This window comes from Pezoporus flaviventris, unplaced genomic scaffold (genome assembly GCF_033815535.1).
Source record: "Pezoporus flaviventris isolate CSIRO_AGI_PZ_B2104156 unplaced genomic scaffold, CSIRO_AGI_Pfla_v1 ptg000007l, whole genome shotgun sequence".
Lineage (NCBI taxonomy): Eukaryota > Metazoa > Chordata > Aves > Psittaciformes > Psittacidae > Pezoporus > Pezoporus flaviventris.
Window position 1 is genome coordinate 37,068,147 of NW_026892555.1, and position 19,419 is coordinate 37,087,565.

The 19,419-nt window shown below is 41.2% G+C and overlaps 1 protein-coding gene across 1 annotated transcript in view; it reads right to left on the reverse strand.

Annotated features, from left to right (window-relative positions):
• The window catches only part of CLVS1 (clavesin 1), a 101,851-nt gene extending 82,755 nt beyond the window's left edge, over positions 1 to 19,096 (reverse strand). Inside the window, exons 1-2 of the mRNA XM_061448403.1 lie at positions 18,962 to 19,096; positions 8,652 to 9,270 (exon numbers count right to left, since the gene is read on the reverse strand). Coding sequence (XP_061304387.1) covers positions 8,652 to 9,040 — 389 coding nt within the window. The 5' untranslated portion in view covers positions 9,041 to 9,270; positions 18,962 to 19,096. The remainder of the gene's footprint in view (positions 1 to 8,651; positions 9,271 to 18,961) is intronic.
• Between the last annotated feature and the right edge of the window lie 323 nt (positions 19,097 to 19,419).

Genomic DNA, 19,419 nt, shown 5'->3' on the forward strand with positions numbered 1-19,419 from the left:
GTATTCAGTTCCTCTACTGATGTGGTATAAACCCGAGAGGCTTTGTGGCAGGTAGCACAGCATTATCTATGAGAAAGAACAAGGAAGGCATGGGGGTGGCTTATAACTGGAACTCAGCGAAGAAAGCCATATTGGTCTGAAAATGTAAAAAAAAGTCTTCAGCTTCCTGCTTTGTTAATTCAGAGCATCAGCTACATGTCTTGTTAAGTAGTGAGAGTACGTGCCTTGCAAAATACAAGTGAGAGTGGTTCTACTGGATCAGACCAAGGGTTCCTCTCCCCCCAAATCCTCACTGTGATAGTGGCCAGCAGCAAGTCCCTAACAAGAGGTTTGACACACAGCTGGTTGACAAGGTTAAAACAGAAAACGTACTGATTTGCCTCTGAAAACCAAATATTTCTTATATATATAGATATGTTAACTTCAAAAATATGATAGTCAGTAGCTTAGAATCTTACAGTTTCATTCAAATCCTGTATTTTGGCCCTTTAAAGATGCATCATGGAATAATATAGAGATAATCCATATAATTTTCAAATACATTGTTATTGATCACATGGCATCATAACATTACTTGGCGCTGCGATCTTTGCTACATACATACATAACTGGCACCACACATGTTAATGCATGCTCAGGCATGTACCATCCACCATGTGTCTGCAATAGAAAAGTGGAAAAGTGATATCTTTCAATAAAGAAAATGCACCAATGACAGTATTTGCATATTATCTTTCCCTTAAAAATTAATCTTTACTGATGCAAAATGTCTCAGCATGGGCATAAAATAGGCTGCTACATAGGAAATAGTTCCAGCAGGAGTCTAACAAGACCGGCGTTGCCCTCTGTTCCCTGCTACAAGTGGAACCTCCAGGAAGTTTCCAGAGCTGAGATTATCACGGTCTGGAAGCAAGTGATAGTTGCTTTTTACTGCTTCTGTGGTTGCTGCACTTACTAAAACTGAGAGTGTAGTCAGAATTTAAGACAAAAAATATCCTTTTTCTCAAGGAGTGATTCCATTTTCTTTTCTTTCAGAATCAAGTCATGGCATATTAATTATTATGCTCCACCTGTTTTATTGGCTTGCCCATGTCAAAAGAGGTAAAATATCTTTTATAGAAGAGCTTTAACAATTTGATTTTTAGGCTGGTTTACTGCAATGTATTTATTCCTTCATCCTCTTCTTTACTTCTCCACCCTGGTCTTCACGTCTGTCTGCTCTGTCAAATTTTTAGGTGCCTGTGGCAGATGGGTGCTTGTACCACTTCTTTCCACACATTGGCAAGAGCATCCCAGAGGTACATGGTCAGGTCACTCTCACCCGTACAACCATGGGTACTATCTAGCTATCTCCCTCATCCTCCAGCCTCACTAGAGCAGACAAACACTCTGAAGCAAAATGACCATGGTGGGAGGGTGGAACTTAGCCCAACATGCTGTTCAGCCATTTTATAGAGATCAAGCCCACATACCATGAACATCCTAACCAAATTCATGCTGTAACACCTCTGGGATCACTCAGCCTGCTGACCTGCACCAGTTCCTAAACATCCCTTGTGCTTCTCTAAGTGTGCTGGAAGTGGAAGACGCTGAACACCTACCAGTGTGTGCTGAAAAACACAAAAATTTTTATGTATAATGCAATTGATACAGAGGGCTCAGAGTTCAGAGAAAAGAATCTAAAATGAATCATGGCCTAGGAAAATAATGTATCAAAAAAATGTAATTTTAAAATTTCAAATGTATTTAATGATTCTATCTCAATATCTCCACTCTTTTCTGACATTTCTACTGTATGCAGCCTATTAAATAGCTAGTCAGAGAATTATGGTTTCTTCCTCTACTGACTCTATGCAGTCTGTTCCTGCTGCAATGCATGAATTTGCCTTAGCTCCTTTTAATTAGGTTGGCAAGCTAGAAACTGATCAGAATATTAGATATTTAGAAAACTTGATTTAGGAAATGCTCCAATGAAAAATCTTCTTACCTCTCCCTACAATATCTTGCCTCAAAAAAACTCCTTTTTGTAAGAGCATTCAGTCATGGTTACTTGCTGTTCCCAAGGGTCAACGGGACAAAGAGCTGAATGGGAGGTCATATTGTTTGGCTTCGTACTATTCTGTTGCTATAGCTCTGTTCAAATGTTGTTTTGCAGAACCCAGCTGTGAGGATGACGTATACAGCCCACGTAAGAGTATGGGTTATTTTCTAGGGACAAGGGACAAGTGCTACCGCCACTGTATGCAGTTTGTCTTTTCTGCCACCCAGACATAAACCTCACACAAAATTTGGGTATTTTGAGAGTCTGGGAAGGAAGGGGGTGTGTGCATGTGTGCCCATGTATTTGCTGTGTACATGTTTGACTGTGTGTATTTTTCTTAATCAATTGTTCTTCGCTCTGGTTCATAAAACTTGGGTGTTGGATTTGTTTTTTCTCCACAGGAGGGAGGTGGCACAGAACAACTTTCTAGTCTACCCTTCGTTTCCCTTTGGAAAGGTCAGCTCCAGCAATTGCGTGTCTCACCCACTGGCACTTCACAGTGCCCACTTCTGCCCACAGCTTCTTCACGGCTCTTCAGTCAACCCTCAGCCCAACACGATCCAGTCACCTCCTCTTCCCTCTCAATATGTGTCTGATTGCCTTACCCCCACCCCACTGATATTTTTGTTTTTCACTTTGAGTCTGGCTTCTCTCAGTCTTCAACATATGCTTCATAACTTCCACAGCTGCTGTTTTTCTTTTGCTTTTTCAGACATTTTCCTTCTGATTCCCTTCTCAGCCCTACCCAGGACTCTCATTTGTGCATGTCATCCTTCTGTCATTCATACGGACTACAATTGCTTTCCCAAATGCAGCTTCCATAATAAATGGTAATAACCAAATTAAGTTGCTCACTGCAAGCAAATTAAAACATTTCAAGGCAAAGCTCCTTTTCACCTTCTTTGTCCAACATTTAATTTGCACATCTGTTACTCCTCAAAATGAGAATTCTTCTTATGCTACTCTTCCTACCCTGAATTTGGCTACCATTTCAGACTAGCTCAGTAATGTAATAATGTAGTATTAATTATTTTTTAATACAGTGTGCTTCTAGGCTATTTATTGGTCAATGCAATGCTTGAAACACAACCTCAGTCTGCATTACTATAAGCATCTCACAACACAGAAGGACTGCCTCCTAACCAAACCCAAAGATTTGTTCTGTAAAAATCATCATGGTCTCAGGGCTGGCTGTATTTCAGCTGCAATCTCTCATAATAAACAGCTGTGAGGATGAGTTATTGCCACAGTTTGCCTGTGACTATAAATCAGTCTCAACAGATGTTTATTCCTTCATATTCTATTAAACATCTCTGATTATCCTTGAAAAATATTGGAATAAACAGCATTTGAGACATATTCATTTATACCAACAGGATCTGCTGACGACAACATTCTTGTAGTTACGCAACTACGAGCATTCTCAGCAAGGACATCATTTGTTCTATTGTGATCCTTGAAAGTATTTCTAGCTGTGGTTTACCACTATGTCAGAGTATTTCCTTGCCCTTTAGCCTATCTCAATACACTTTCCTACAGAATGGCAAGTATCTGGCATTTGAGATTCCTTGGCTGATAAAAGAGAATTTATGGCTAGAAGCTGATATATTGGGAATATATTTTGTATACAGAGCAGCAGTTTTTTCCATCTCACTGACTTACAGAATTTTTGGAGCTATGTGACAGCTTCTAAGACACAACAGTGCAAACATTAAGACAGAAATTACCTACCATTTTACTGCAAATGACTATGGCAACTGTCTGCCCCCCTGCCCCCGTACCCTATTCACAGATGATCATGATTGGAGGTAGCCCTTCTGCTGTCTCTCTGCATAGAAATAAATTTTACTCTGGTTGAACAACCTTGAAGGAAATACCTTTACTTGGAAGATTAATGAACACCTTCTGCTGAGTTACTTGTTCACCCAAATCCCCATTTCCCCAGTGTACAAGCAGGATGTATTGAAAGGCAATCGCAGACCTAGGAACAGCTGTGGTAGTGAAGACTCCTCAATCCAACAGTCAAAAAGGCCCTCTTATCAGACTTCTCTAAAAGTTTCAGTTTTGCTGGAGGTGCATCAGAGGAGTGAAAGCTTAGGTTTGGTGAGACTGATGGAATGAAAAACTGGGAGAAAAAGTATGTGCAATGCAGCAATGGCACATTTGCTTTTATGAGAAATCCAGGGCTCATCAAAACCGTACATTTGTATGCACAGATGTATTTGTTTTACAAACTAGGATTTTTTTATTATACAAATTATTTAATTAAAAAAGTTCTTGACAAGATCATTTTGACATCCTTATCTACCTGTATTACTCCACAATTACCATTTAAAAATAAGGTGCTCTCTAAGCAGTGATACATGTGAAGACTTTGTGGGTTTGGGGTGAGTTCACACCTTGAGCTCTGATCAAAGAAGTGAATGATGACCATCCCCTGGATGGATGGCCCAATACAGTAATATAGCTCAGCTTTTTTCTTCTCCCTCAGTGTGGAAACAATCTGATCCTTTTTCATCCATCTCCTCATTTAACTTGTTCAATACCTCTGAAGTTTTCTGTTCTGTACCATATGTGATTAACATTAATGAAGAGTTCCAAAATATACTATGCAGGACCTAGATGGAAAGTGATAACACTATCTCTAAAAAATATGTCTAAAAAATAGAAAATCAAATCAATGCAGCACATGCTAAATGAATGAAACCCTGGCGCCATGAATAGATCTCAGCTAGTGATTAGCAATAAGAATTATAATTCCTTTTTTTTCCTAGTCATCAAGGAGGTTTTGATCAAAACAATAATCATTATATTTTTCAACGATGTGGAGATAAAAACAAAAGTCTTGCCAGTGAACTTTGCAGCTGTCACAAAACCCATGCAATGATAATTTATGAGGAGGACAGGTTTAGCACTGCAGAAGATTGTGAATCACATGCTAGACTATGCCCACATTATGGATGGGAATGTATGACACATTTACCAGTGGTGTTTGTATTTTAGGCAACAGTGACTTGGAAGCAGATATGAGCTGAATATGAGCTCAAAATGCAATAGAGTAGCTAAGAAAACAGTGACAATCTTATATCTAAAAAGAGGGAGCTACTGATCAGAAAAGATGGTGTTACCACATGATGGTTTATTAATGAAAGTTCATATTCAGTTCATCCATCTGTACATTAGCAACAATCTTAACATGATAGGAAAGATCCAGAAAAGAATGACAAAAAAATTTTAGCAAGCTGGAAAATCTTCCTAATTCTGAGAGTAAAGAAGCCCAATCTATATAAGATTTGTAAGCAGAAATGTATTGCAAGACATTAAGCCAGTGCAATACTTTGCAGAACATTATCTTTGCTCTGCTGGCTGTCCACAAGTATGTTCTTTACCTTGTAGACAGCAAAAGGTTGTTTTTTCCCCAAGAAAAATGGGGGGTAGGTGTTTTTTCATTCACCCTGGTTATAGAATCATAAAATGGTTAAGGTTGTAAAGAACCTTAAGATCATCTAGTTCCAAGCCCCCTGCCATGGGCAGGGACACCTCACACTAGACCATGTCACCCAAGGCTCTGTCCAACCTGGACTTGAACACTGCCAGGGATGGAACATTTACCACATCTTTTGGCAACTTGCTCCAGTGCCTCACCATCCTCATAGTAAAGAACTTCTTCCTTGTATCTAACCTGAGCTTCCCCTGTTTTTGTTTGAACCCAAGTCACACAAGGATCACTGCTGTAGAGTAGCTAATATATTATCTTGTTGCTGTCTAACAGTAACCTACCCTACAGTGGTAGGGTCAGGACACAAAAGTACAAACATGGGAAGCTGTCATTTTTATGCTCCCTTTAAACTAACAGAATCCAGCAGCTGGAAGCTGAAGCTGAAAACATTGAGACTGGAATCTGAAACCTAGTTTTCTAGAGAGCTATCAAATTGCATTCTTGAAGATAAAATCACAAGTGTTTCTAAAAGCGCACATAGAAGTTTTAACTTTGATACAGGGAATCCCTTAAAAAGTATTTTTGATTCAATTTGTCCAAGCAGTCACACTGCAGAAATAATGACCTTTCCTTTTAAAAATCAACACATTTGTAAGACCAAAAAGTTTTGAGGCTGCTTCTGCCTCCTTGAACTGTCAGTTACTCCCAGGAGTATAAATGATGTCTGGACTGAAAATTACTTTATGGATTACAGCCATGCTGATTTTAAGAAATCCTTTGTGAATTATTAATTTTTTATAAATTATGATTTAATCATACAGAAAGAGAAGGCATGGCTACCTGAAAATGAGATTAAAGTTAGGAAAGGCGTGCTGAAGGCTGAGCTCCTACATGGTGGTGTGCATGTCACTCTTACATGATGATGTGCATGTCACCATCACAGCCTCATATGAATGGCATTAGCATTCAACTGAAATACAAGTTTGTGCACATCTTGCTGTCACTGAAGTCACATGTATAGAAAGGTTGCCTGAGACACATGTATGCAAGATATACACAATGCCTATTTGTTTGAGGGGTTTTGTGAAAGGCATATGAATATATATTTCCTCTGGCCAATAAACGGCTTCCCAGCTGATTAACAAGATGTTGCACTCATCATTTTTTGTTTCTTGAAAGCTTTTTCTCTTCTTAATGCTCTTAAACAGTAGAAAAGGAAAAGGTCATCCCTCTATTCGCTTACAGTCCAAATCCTGTCCCAAATCCCTGTTGCATTTGAAGTGCTACAAAAGCCCACAGAAATGAATCCATAGAGGAGTCAAACTTCAGTGGCTCAACAGAGGTAAAATTTGCAAGTGGATTTTAATTTCACTGAGGAGCCTTAGGAAAGTATATCCTATCCTATTTTCCTCAGCCTACCTTTTTTGAAGGTAAAAATTACATTTTCAGAAATGAGGTATGTTGCAGGCAGGATCACCTTAGTTTTTGAACCCCCATACACACATATACATGGATGCATATTAAAGCATTGCAGAAATTTTGAGCCAAAATCTTACAGGAATCAATATTCTGTCAAAATCTCATTGCAGGAGCCTTAGACAGCAGCACTCTCAGCTTCCAACGACCAAGACAGTGTTCGAGGTTAATCACAAGGACTCATTTTGTTGAGGGATCAGAAACCCAAAGCTGGCTCTATATAATACCTAAATCCTCTAATGCAACTAGCAGAGCCACAGAGCTTCTGTCATCTAAAGCTGATACTTTCTATTCATTCAAGATACCTGTTCATTCATCTTTCTTTACAGGCCAGTTGCTAAAGGAAGGGGTTTATGGTTGGAAGAAAAGCAAGCCCACAATTCAGAAAGACAGGAGATAAACTGCTAGCCCCTTTGTAGTCAATAAGACTTTTATCACTGTCTTCAGTTCTAGGTTTCACCAAATACTTTCTTATATGCAAAGTTACATTTCTGTAACTTTCTATATTTCTTTACCAGATCTGTACATGAAAATGAATATCAGAAAAAAATTCTGTACTCTGTTTTCACACAGAAATGAAATGTTCTCCCAGAAAACAACTAATATGAAAAATTGCATATATTGTATATTGTTCTGTAATAATTTCCATAATATAAATTCAAAGTTCTAATCAATTGACTCCTAAATATGAGACACTTTGTTGGACAACTTTAAACCATGACGAGACAAAACCCTATCTGGAACTCAACAGAATTTGTAATACTGAGAACCTGAATCTGAATTTTGTTTTCTGATCTGATTTTTGTCAAAAATCAGCAGAACACATGGCAATCCTACAGCTGATTCCATTTCTCCCTCTCACCATGAAGACAGGGAAAATGGAATAGAATGGCTTCTGGTGAAAAGGACAATGTGAACATGATATTCCTGGACTAGGCCCTTTTCTCTGTATTATTTCAAATAGGTAGTGAAAGCTGACTAATCACATTAACATTTAAGGACATCATTTTATAATAATGGCTGGGAGATATCTTTGTTCATACCATTCTGTGAAGAAATGACCTGAACAGAAAATACACTTTGCATGAACCTCCCATTTATCAGACTATATACATAACATATACAGTGACCAGAATGTGTAGAAATTACAATGCAGTTTGTGCAAATCTCATAACACAGATTGTAACTCCTGAAATGGTTAAAAAAAACAAACACAAACAAACAAATAAACAAATAAAAAAAAAACAGATTATCTGTTAAAAAGTCTGGAGACAGAATAAGTATGGTCAGTTCCTTCTGCACCAGAAGATCTGAGAACTCCCATATGTTTTGAGACGTTTGCTTTCTGTCAACCTCTTTGGCTAGTCTGTGATATTGCTGAAGTAATCACACAATAAGCATTAATGTATTTATAGCAAACACTATCTGGTTAAAACTGGGAAATGTTTATGGAAAAAAAAAAAAACATGAGCTACTTATCTGACACTCTGATACATCCTTTATATGGCGTATCAATGGTGTTATGGCTGAAGAATGAGAGGTGATGAGATCACAAGAAAGTTTAAGTGAAATGGACTCATTGTTACAAAATGTTTCAATGAAAATGGCCTTGCTGCTTCAAGTATGGCCACAAATATTCCATTACAAGTTGAGTGCGAGTGTATGTAAAAAAATAAGGACACTATCTACATTTACCTACTCTGATCCCAGTTGGCTGCAAAAAGCAGAAGAATCTTCCTGCCACAGTGGTCACGATTTTCCAGTACTCCTGGGAACCCATCTGTCAGAGCCCGTTTGATTCCTGGATCATCAGCTTTGAAGTTTTTGAACATATCCAGATTTAACTGGCGGTACTGGAAGTACTGAGCCAGCAGTCTGAAGGCCTCAGTTTGGTGAAACTTTCTGGCTCGGAGAAATCTCAAGATGAAGGCATCATCTGTACGTAAAAACCCAATGTCAGGCCTTGTGATGATCATGTCCCTGACTTGCTGGATATCCTGATGCAAAATGTCTGGGTTTTCATTCAGTTCCAGGCGGGCTTTCTCTATAGTCTCTGGACTAAGTCCAGCCTGTAAATGGGTCATCTCTGCAAAAACCTCTTTTCCAAATCCTTAACTTCAGATATTTCAGTAGGAGAAGTGCTGATCCCATTCAATTGATGGTCTGCTGTGAGTGGGAACCATTCAGAAGCTTTTTGCTGTCAAGCTGATATTTAACAAATGAAAGCAAATGGCTTTTCTTATTCTTGCAGTAACAGGCAGTTCACATGTAGTGTAATCCATCCAAAGGAAAGTGCTGTTTATTCCATCACTAACTAAAAGAAAAAGCAAATATATAAAAGAAAGATTAAATACGTATGTAAAGCTTACAGGAATGAATTTCTGAAATTTCTATAGCAATAAAATTACTTTGTGTGCTTCATATGTAAGAGGATACCAGTCAAATTATTTCAGAATGGGTGAATTTAAGATAAGGCAGTCACTGGCATCTTGAATGTATATGTTCAAGCTTTCAGAAAGGCAATCTGATCAATTGTCAATTGATACTAAGCTGCATCAATTTACGATTACAATACACTTTCCAAAGTCGTCTTACTGAAGTGTGGGAGTTCCAGTATCCCATAGCATCAAAGCCAGGATGACAAAAGCAGAAATAAAAGTCTTCAGGATCTTGTAGCTTTCCTGAATACCTAGTTCTGAATTTAATTTTTATTCCTGTACCTTTCCTAGAACTTGTTTTTACAAGTGCTAGAAGAAAAGCTGCTTAAGCTGTTATGTGTGAGCAAAATGGTACAGTGTATCTCTCACATTTCAGTGACATAATTAGCAAGAGGCTGTCATTGATGTCTGTGTAGTTACACTTGTGTGAGGTAAGATCAAGGTCTGCTCCAAAGAGACGTGTGTGTGAGGAAAGATCAAGATCCATCCAATTTTTCAGTCATCACAAAACCAGACAAGCTATCAAAAAGCCCCACCACTTAACTGATCTCTCTCTCTAACTTCTGAAAAAGAAAAAATGGTTTTAAAAATTAAAAGGTAATCCCTTAGTGAACAACATACTGCATTAAAAGAAATCTGTTTGGAAAGTTATGAACTATTTATAGCAAAACAACTATTTCACTCAGCCACTCTCTGGGTTCAGCATTATCAGATTAAACAAAGCGGAGAGCAGCAGCCAGAGCATTCCTTTGTCCAGGGGCTGCTCAAAGTCACATTGCAGGACCTGGATGTTAATCAGCACAAGGGATGCCCAAGTTCCTTGTTTTGTGAGCTTCATTTCATGCATTGCTAAAAGCTACATTTTAGATGGCACAGTTGCAACCCCAGGATGAGATCCCAAAATCTGAATACAGAGAGTTTCTGCATATTTGCTTAAAGGACATTTGTGACAAAAGATAAGCTTTTCATGTGCATTAGACTTGTCTGTAGGTGATACAAAGGAGAGTTTGTTAAGCAGCCTCCTTCTGTATTCACTGTGGAGCTGGAGATGAGAAAAGCTACCTGCAGGGCAGAGTATCTGGTAACTGATCAGCCTAGGAAAACCTAGGAAAAGGAAGGCACTACAGAAAAACAAGTCCTGAAGTTTTGAGGAGTAATCTATGGTTCCAGGTTATTAATTTCTCAAAGAAATTAGAGTTGTGTTAGAGGTGGATTTCAGATATAAATGTTAAGTAACTGTTACTTCTTTGCTCTTACGTTTACTAGACCATATTAGGGTAACTCTAATGATATCAACTGAAATCCACTGATGCAGAATTGATGTAAGCCATTGGGAAACCAGGACAATATTTTATGCTTAAGATCTCAACTTAACAGTGGCATTAGCATTTTCTTGCATAAATCATGTTTTTAGTTACAATTGCCTCTATGGGCTAGCTAGGGGAGCTAGGTGTATTGAAGTGTGACACTGTCAATGGGGCAGTGTAGTGTAAGGATTGGTTGCCTCCCTAGATTTAACAGCAGGTAGTAGAGTAAGGAGACTGTGCTCAGAGGTGCTCAGGAGAAGACTGGAAGCAAGGAGCTTGTCTGGGGTCTGCATGGACTCCAGCTCAGGGCCCACTATATATTGGAACAGCTTTGGAGCTCCTGTGACGTAGAATCCCAAAAAACATTGAATCACAGGATGGTTTGGGTTGGAATGGATGTTTAAAGATCATTTGGTCCAACCTCCTTTCCCTGTGGGCAGGGACGTCTTTCACTGGATCAGATTTCTTAAAGCCCCATACAACCTTGCCTTGGACACTTCCAATGATGGAGCACCAACAAGTTCTCTGGGCAGACTATTCCAGTGTCTCACCACCCCATCATAACAAACTTCTTCTTTGTATGCAATTTAAATCTATCCTTTTTCAGTTTAAAACCATTAGCCCTTGTGCCATTACTACAGTAAAAAGTCTGTCCTAATCTTACTTTTTAAGCCCCCTTTAAGTACTGAAATGTTGCAATAAGGTCCCCTGGAGACTTCTGTTCTGCAGACTGAAAAATCCAACTCTCTCAGGCTTTCCTCACAGGAAAGGTGTTCCAGCTCTCTGACCATTTCTGTGACCTTCCTCTGGAGCACTTGTACCAGGTCCAGGGACAAGTGGCAGGTGGCTGTGACCCACCAGCTTCCTTTTCTAAGAGTTTATGGAAGTTAAACTGTCTCTTCTACTGCTCCTTTTCTGACTCCCACCTCCACTAAGATGCTTCATTGGAAATAAGGCAAATTCTTAATAGGTCAGTTGCAGCCTGCTCTAGGAGAAAATGGGATTAGACCAAGGAGATAAAATCTGTCCCTTCAGGTTTTATTATAGGATCCCAAAGCATTTAATGTCACAAGTTATGCTATTTATTTTCATTAAAGTTTCCTACTTTTTTAAAACTTATTTAAGTGGATTACCACCCTTTATGCCCAGGATGATCCCAAGGTGAGGGAGATACAGTCCTTTTGTGTCAGACATTGCTGTCAAAAAGCAATTTACCAATATCAGTCTAACAAAAACCAAATCTTTTTAAATACGTTTCAGAGTTTTCTGATAGTGAGCTGAGCTATAGCTATGGGTTACAGCTTACAGGAGAGCAGTGTTGACACTATCTGAATCATAACCCAGATCATGGGGTTAGCAATCCACTGACTTCAAAGAATCTGATTTACATCAGCAGATAATATGGTTCTGCCACTGCTTACCTTGACAACATAGCTACCCAGTTTGTCATTGTGCTTTCTCAAATGATACTGATTTATCCTGATTCCCAAAGGTACAACAGAAGCACCTTCTCCATTTTCACCCCCTCCCACACATGGCAATTTCACTTTCTCTTGGGGTTCCATCTGCCCATTTTTCAGATATTTACATCTTTGTTCTACTTTGATGTTGTTTGTTTTTTTTTTCCAGTGAAGATGTTGGCCTTTTTCCCTTATCTTGAATATTTGTTGCAGCATGTTGGCACACTGGACTCTTTGTTAGTCTCAACAGCTGTTTTTCTGCGTTGTGACTCTTTGTTCCCAAAGGACTATTTGCTCTCCTAACGTCTTTTCACAGCCACTTGCAATAAATCAGATGTCTAAAGGAAAATGCAGCTTTAAACAAGGAAAAATATGAAGGTTTGAAAAAAAACCCCAACATATTAATAAAAAAAGAAAAAGGATATTTTCACTGAAATTGTGGTGTCATCTACCAGTTTGGTTTATTCATGGCACTCCTAAGAAGAGAATGAGAAGGGACAGAGAGTAGCTTTAGGATGTGTAAAATACTGAAAATCTTCAGACTAACAGCTTCTATTTTTGCCTGACCCTCAAAAATAAAATTTAGTTAATAATAAAATATATAATAATGCTTACTAAACAAATAAAATTAAAATAATATCTTAAGAAGCATGTACAGCACTTTCCAGTGCTGAAGATCTTAACACGCTTTACTGCTCTCTCTTCAGTGACAGCTTCTGGATTAGCATTCAACCCCTATTTGCTCTGCATCCCCTGGAAAATTGACCAAAACCTGCTCTCAGTAATGATGACGCTTGTCTGAATCATTTTGTTCCTGCCCACTTAGCTGTCCCTACAGCACCATTTGCCTCTTGAAGCACTGTTCTCATGTCCATTTGGCCCTTCCCCATCAACTTCAGTTCCAGAAAGATTTTGGTTGCTTCTATCTACCGAGTATTTTCCATTCGATCTAAAGCTACATGCCATGTGAAATTTCATCCACTGCTTTTAAATGGGAAGGCACTAGGGTTTGATCCTCACCTGGTATTGGTACGCATCACTGTTATGATTTGTATCATTATATAATACCTAAACTCCTAGCATTCATACAGATATTAGCTGCCAAAATCGTGCCAGAAAAGAAAGGAGTGGGCAGGGAGGGAGGGAAAATGGTAATCTAGAATGATTTCATCTCAGAGTGTGGGTGTCATCTCATTAAATTTCTTTTTAAAAAATATTTTGATGTTAACTGTGGAAAACATCTTTGAGCTATGTTATGCTTAGTAGGGCAGGGTAGGATGAACTTGCAGATGTATTTATAGGAATGGTTCTTATGGCATTTTGTGGCTTTGGGGTACCTTGGTAGGAACCCACACTGGAAATGGAGTGGTCAAACATAGAAAGGGACATACCCAGCTTCATGAGCTACTGTCAAAAGAGTGATGAGAAAAACTGACTCTTGTCCTTGGCTGCAGCTTCCTGGCATCCTTCACAGGCAGTGCGAAGAAGTACAGCCTTGAGTGATTTGCCTGAGATTATGAAGGACACATTTCACACAGTTGGGAACAGACCATATGTCTCCTGAGCCACAAGCTTACAGGTTAACACCTGGGCAATCTTTCCCCCTTGTGCATAATGCTCTGCATCCTAAGAAAGATGTCAAGCCATGTTGAACACAAGAAAACCGAGAGGTAGACTGCAATGTTCCCAGTGTCCCAAGTGTAATTCCCCTAGGCTTCAAGAGTGCAATCAGGACCCCAAAAGTGTATTATTTCTTTATGTTTTTTGTAAAGAACTATCCCTCTATGGGGGTTCCCACAAGTCTTTTTCATACCCCAAGTCAAATAGCCTCACATCGATTATTATCGAATAACAGAATGGCTGAGATTGGAAAGGACTTCTGGAGAGCATCTAGTCCAACCTCCCACTCAAGCAGGGCCTCCTAGAGCTGGTTTCCCAGGACTATGTGCAGACATCTTGTGAGTAGCTTGTCTCCAATAGGGACATTACACAGTCTCTCTGGGAAACCCAAATTAGGGCTTCGTCACCCTCACAGTGAAAAAGTGTTTCCTGATGTTCAGGGGGAGCTTCCCTCGTTTCAGTTTGTGCTCTTCGACTCTGGTCCTGTCACTGGGCACCACAGAAAACAGCCTGGCTCCATCCTCTTTGTATCATCCCTTCAGGTATTTGTACATATTGATAAGATCCCCCTCAGCCTGCTTTTCTTCAGGCAGAATAGACCCAGCTCTCAGCCTTTGTGGGATGCTCCAGTTTCTTACCCATCTCTATGACCTTTTCCTGGACTTTCTCCATAAGTCCATGCCTCTTTTGTACTGAGGAGCCCATACCTGAACACAGCACCCCAGGCCTTACCAGTCTTGACTATCATGAATATCTCCTGCTTCCCTATAGCCCTTCTCTAAGGTACTATATTCTCCCAGTGAATCTAAACAAGTTGAATATCACAAGTTTGTCTCCCTCAAGTCCTGGTGCTCCTGTAAACCTTCACTAGGGAGCTGTTACATCTCATCAATATGAAAATAGCGAATGTTTGTGACTGCAACAGTTGTGTGGGGAATTTGATGGTTTCTCACACTTTCCCAGGATGTGATCTCCTTGCTCAGGCACAAAGAATAACATTTTTTTCAGTTCACTAAAAACAATACATTGTACATTCCTACTACCCTCATATAATAGTCTTCTTGTTAGCTTGAGCCAGTTAGTCTACCCTCAGGCCATATCTAGCTGTCCAGTGGTGGTAATTTAGCTGTGGCACAGCACAAATCACAGCAGCAATTCAACTGGTCTTTGCAGCTCTGCACAGTATGTAGGACAGGAATGTCTGTAACACCGACCTGCAATTGTCCTGTTGTTGCTACAAGCTAGCAGGCATGAGGAGAGACTGAAAAGGTTTTCTTATAGATGTAAAAAGAGCCTCATTATCTTTTAACATGAAATGTACAAAATGAACTGCCTACCTGGATATTAAGAAACAGGACCACATGCCAAGGAGAGTAACTTAACTTGTAAAGAAAAAGGTTTAACAAAACATCTGTGAACTTAATGACATTGCTTCAATTTTAATCCAGATCACGGTTTTAAAGTTTGAAGTATTCATTAGCCACTGCAAGCCCTATAGGAACATGAGGCCTGACCTGTGGCATGTTAAAGAAACAGCAGGCTTCAAAGAACTTCCATGTCAGTCATCACACTACTCCAAGTGTCACTATGCAAAAAATTCTCCAATAATATAGAAGCTTCTTGCAGCAGAAATTATCAGCAGCATGCAAAACATTAATTCTGATCCCCCAAGCCTTATAGTTAAGCTGTATGTAGAAATCTGATAGCACAGGATAATAACATTGTGCCTTAAAATCCCGAAATGCACTGTAGAAGTTGTGTTACAACATCTGCACGAAGAGATGCAGAAGAAACAAAACGTATTATCATGGCATTTAGTCCTATATTCTTAATAAAATAACATTCACATAATTTGCTCCCCATTTTAAAGATTAAGTTCCTTTTAAAAATGTAAAATGCAATGGTATTGTATTAGTGCCCTATTAGTGACCAACTTCTTTCTGCTTTATACATGATGTCAGAGAAAGGCATCCATGGCATCCTGTGGAGTGGCAGTGGGGGAGGAAGGCAAAGAGAGAAAGTCAGGGGCAGAAGGGAAGGAAGGAGGAAATGAATGCAGGGGGAAGGAGGGAGGCAGAGAAGGAAGGAAGGAAAGAAAGGAGGGAGGGGAGAAGGGAGGAAGATTAGAAATGAGAAAGGGAGAGATTTCTGCACCCAGGAATCTGTGAAATTCTCCTGTTTTTTTCTCTCCTTCCTATTGAAGTCTGAGCACAAACACAAAGGCCTCACACAGATGCTTCTCCCAAAACTGTAGAAATAAAGTTTAATATAATTTGATGATACCTTGTGGGTTTGTTTTCTCAGTGAAAGAACATATCAGACTTAAGGAATTTATTTCTATAAATCTTATTGAAGGAAAAAAAAAAATCAAACCCCCAAACCTGTTTGGAAATTCTCAAACTAAATCCTCAGAGCACTCAAGAGGGAAAGGGCTCACAACTCATCTGCTAAAAACTATGTGAATTCTGCTCACCGAATCTCCGACTCCATAAAAGACTGATGTTGTTGCTTTGGGTTTTTTTTAACTAGTAGGACCCAATTGTCTTATCTTGTTTGTGTATGTACCAGACACCACAGCAATGGGCTGTGGGAGAAAATAATATTCACTTGCCAAACAGTAGCACAATTGTTTCAGTAACTGCACATTTAAATCAAGAATTGCATTTATTTACAGTCTTAGTTTGAAGGAAATTTTCTCCAGCATTTTATGACATTGCTCATTTGTATTTTAACTGACATGGTCCTCTTCTGGAACATGAGGAGGCTGTTGTTACATGTTCCAGTGAAGCCACCTCTGTGTTCAAAGCACATAGAGCTTAAGGAATTATGACCCAGTGTGATGGGTGGATTCTACAGTTTCTTCTTTGCTCAGCTCAATTACGCAGCTTACACTACTACTCAGAAGCATTCAGTGCTACTCAGTATGAGTATCTGGTCTCTGCAGCAGATTATAAGTTATAAATGATGATGTAAATGAGTAAGTAGGTTTTTGGAAAAGGCTGTAATATCTTTAATTGGTTTGTATATGCCTTACAAAAGCCTGATTTTTAGGAAATAATAGTTTTCAGTTGGGTGAATCAACAGAATTCTTAAAATGATCAGCAGCATTTTATAGCAGATACACATCAGACCTGATTATGTTAACAACACAAGCGGCCCCTATAACCTTCGAGCTGGAATACAGACTGCAAACCAGGGAAAGCTCTATAAGGTTATCTGACTGATCATTATAACACTTTTGTTATGCAAGGCATGTAATAATACTGTTAAATAATATGTCATTTAAATGTTGGCATTGCATTAACTTTTAGTATGGGAGAAAATCCGTGTTACCATTTTATTACTCAGAAAGCACACGAAAGCAGCCTTTCTGTAATTTAATTTTCCCTTTCAAATATGATCCAATCAAGGTTTTGTGATGGACAGTGAGTAACTATCTGATCCTTTACTTCATTATTCCTGGAGCTTGTTTAGATTTAGGAATCAGAATTTTGAAAAGGGAAAGCTCCTTCTTTCCTATGACCTTCCCCATGCTCCCAGGATTAAACTATTGCAAACAGAATTAAGTACAGGGCAGTAGCACACATGGCGTTTCTCCAGATGTTATTTGCTCTCTGTTTATTATCTGTATGAAGTTGTCACTGAACACCCTCACTGCTTGCAGAGATCACAACTTAATTCTTGACTTCCTGCAGCAAAGGATCCACACAGTAGGCACAATTCGCCTCACTTTTTCCCTACACCCATTATTCATCACTGCTTGTCACTGGAAAAACAAAATATTTGACTGACCCTGCACATTTCCTCATTCCTCATTCCTCTTTGGGTTGAATATACCTGGTCAAAATATGTGCCGATTTGCTGAGGAGCACAACTGGTGTCTACTTCTGTTCAGCAAGCTCCTATCTGTTGGCACTTGGCTGGAGTCCTTGCTTGGTTCCTTAACTCCTAGTTTTAACACTTTCCACTCCGTGCCTCTCACCTCCCCCCTGCTTTCAAATTGTATCTGGACTTTCCCTTCCAACTTGGACTCTTTCCCCTGCTTGCCCTGATCCTGGGCTGCTGAGCTGATTTTTCCAGCTCTCATGCCCACCTTCAGGAAGAATTGCAGCTGATGATGGAGAAGGAAAACAGGAGGGGAGGAAGGGGCAGGAAAGTGAGGAACTGGGGAAACAGAGGTGGAGAGGAAAGGAGGCAAGGGACTAGGGTAGGGAGGAGAGTAGACAGGAAAGGCAGAAAACAGGAAGGCAGGATGCGAAGAAGCAGGACAAGGAGAAGTGGAGGCAGAAGAGGCAGGGTAGGTAAGAGGCAGGAAGCCGGACAAGGAGGAGAGGCAGGGGAAACAAGGGAAGGAGAAGAGGAAGGGGAAGTAAGACAAGTAGGGCAGACAGGGCAGGGAGGAGAAGCAGGAGAGGCAGGGGAAGTAGGACAGGCAGGGAAGGCAGGGATCGGGGCGGGAAAGAGAGGCAGGGCAGACAGGGAGCAGGGGAAGGAGGCAGGGAGGCAGAGTAGTGAGGTAGGAGAGGCAGCCAGGGGAGGCAGGCAGCAGGATAAGGAAACAGGGAGGGAGCAGGCCAGGTATGATGCAGAGGAGGCGGGGAGCAGGACAGGAAGGGAGCAGGGTGTCAGGGCAGGCAGGAGAAGCAAACTGGAGGCACGGGACATGGAGACAGGGGGGGCGGTGAGCAGGGGAAAGAGGCAGTCAGGGCAAGAAGATCAGGCAGGAGGCAGAAAAACAGGCAGGACAGGCAGGAAACAGGGATAGTGTGGGCAGGAAACAGGGCAGGCAGGGAAGTGGGGAGGCAGGAGACAAATGGCAGGGAGCAGGGCAGGCAGGAGGCCGGGCAGGGAGGGGGCAGGCAGCAGGGCAGGAGGCAGGGAGCAGGGCAGAGAGCAGGGCGGGAGCAGGCAGGGAGCTGAGCAGGGAGTAAGCAGGGAGGGAGGCAGGGAGCAGACAAGGAGCAGGGCAGGCAGGGAGCAGGCAGGGAGCGGGACAGTGAGCAGGGCAGGGAGCGGCCCCTGTCCGCAGCGCAGCGGGGCTGCGGCCGGAGCTGTCCGCCCGGCGGTACTGAAACGCCGCAGCCGGGCCCGGGGGTGCGGAGGTGGGGGGGGGGGGGGGGAGGGTCGGAGATCGCGGAGAGCTTTCCTGCTGCAAACCGAGAAAAGACGAATGCAAATACCTGCACAGCGCCAGGCAGCCTGCCGTGGGGCCGCGGGGGCTGCGGGGGACGGTCGGATTTTTGTCCCCCTGTAGGTGTCCTTGCTGTCGAGCTGGGTGGGTGAGAAAGCTCTCCCGGCTCTCAGGTTCAGGCTCAGATCTCTCTAGAAAACTGTGAATGAGAGAGCGCCAGCTCCACGGGTATGATTTTTTTTTTTTTTTTTTTTTTTTGGTAGGAGGCGTGTGCACCAAAGCCTGGGTCCTTCCACTCGGCGGCTGCCGTCCCCCTGGGTCCTAAGCCCTCCTGACGCCCGCCCGACTGCCTCCCGGAGCTCCCCGGCCGCGGGCTCCGCGCACCGCCACCGCCGAGGGACGGTGACAAAGGAGCTGCGGGCTGCTGACAGCCCGGAGAGCCGCAGCAGCAGCACAGCCGGCCACTGCTTGCTTAGCAGCGACGGCTTTCACCTCGTGGCATGGTCG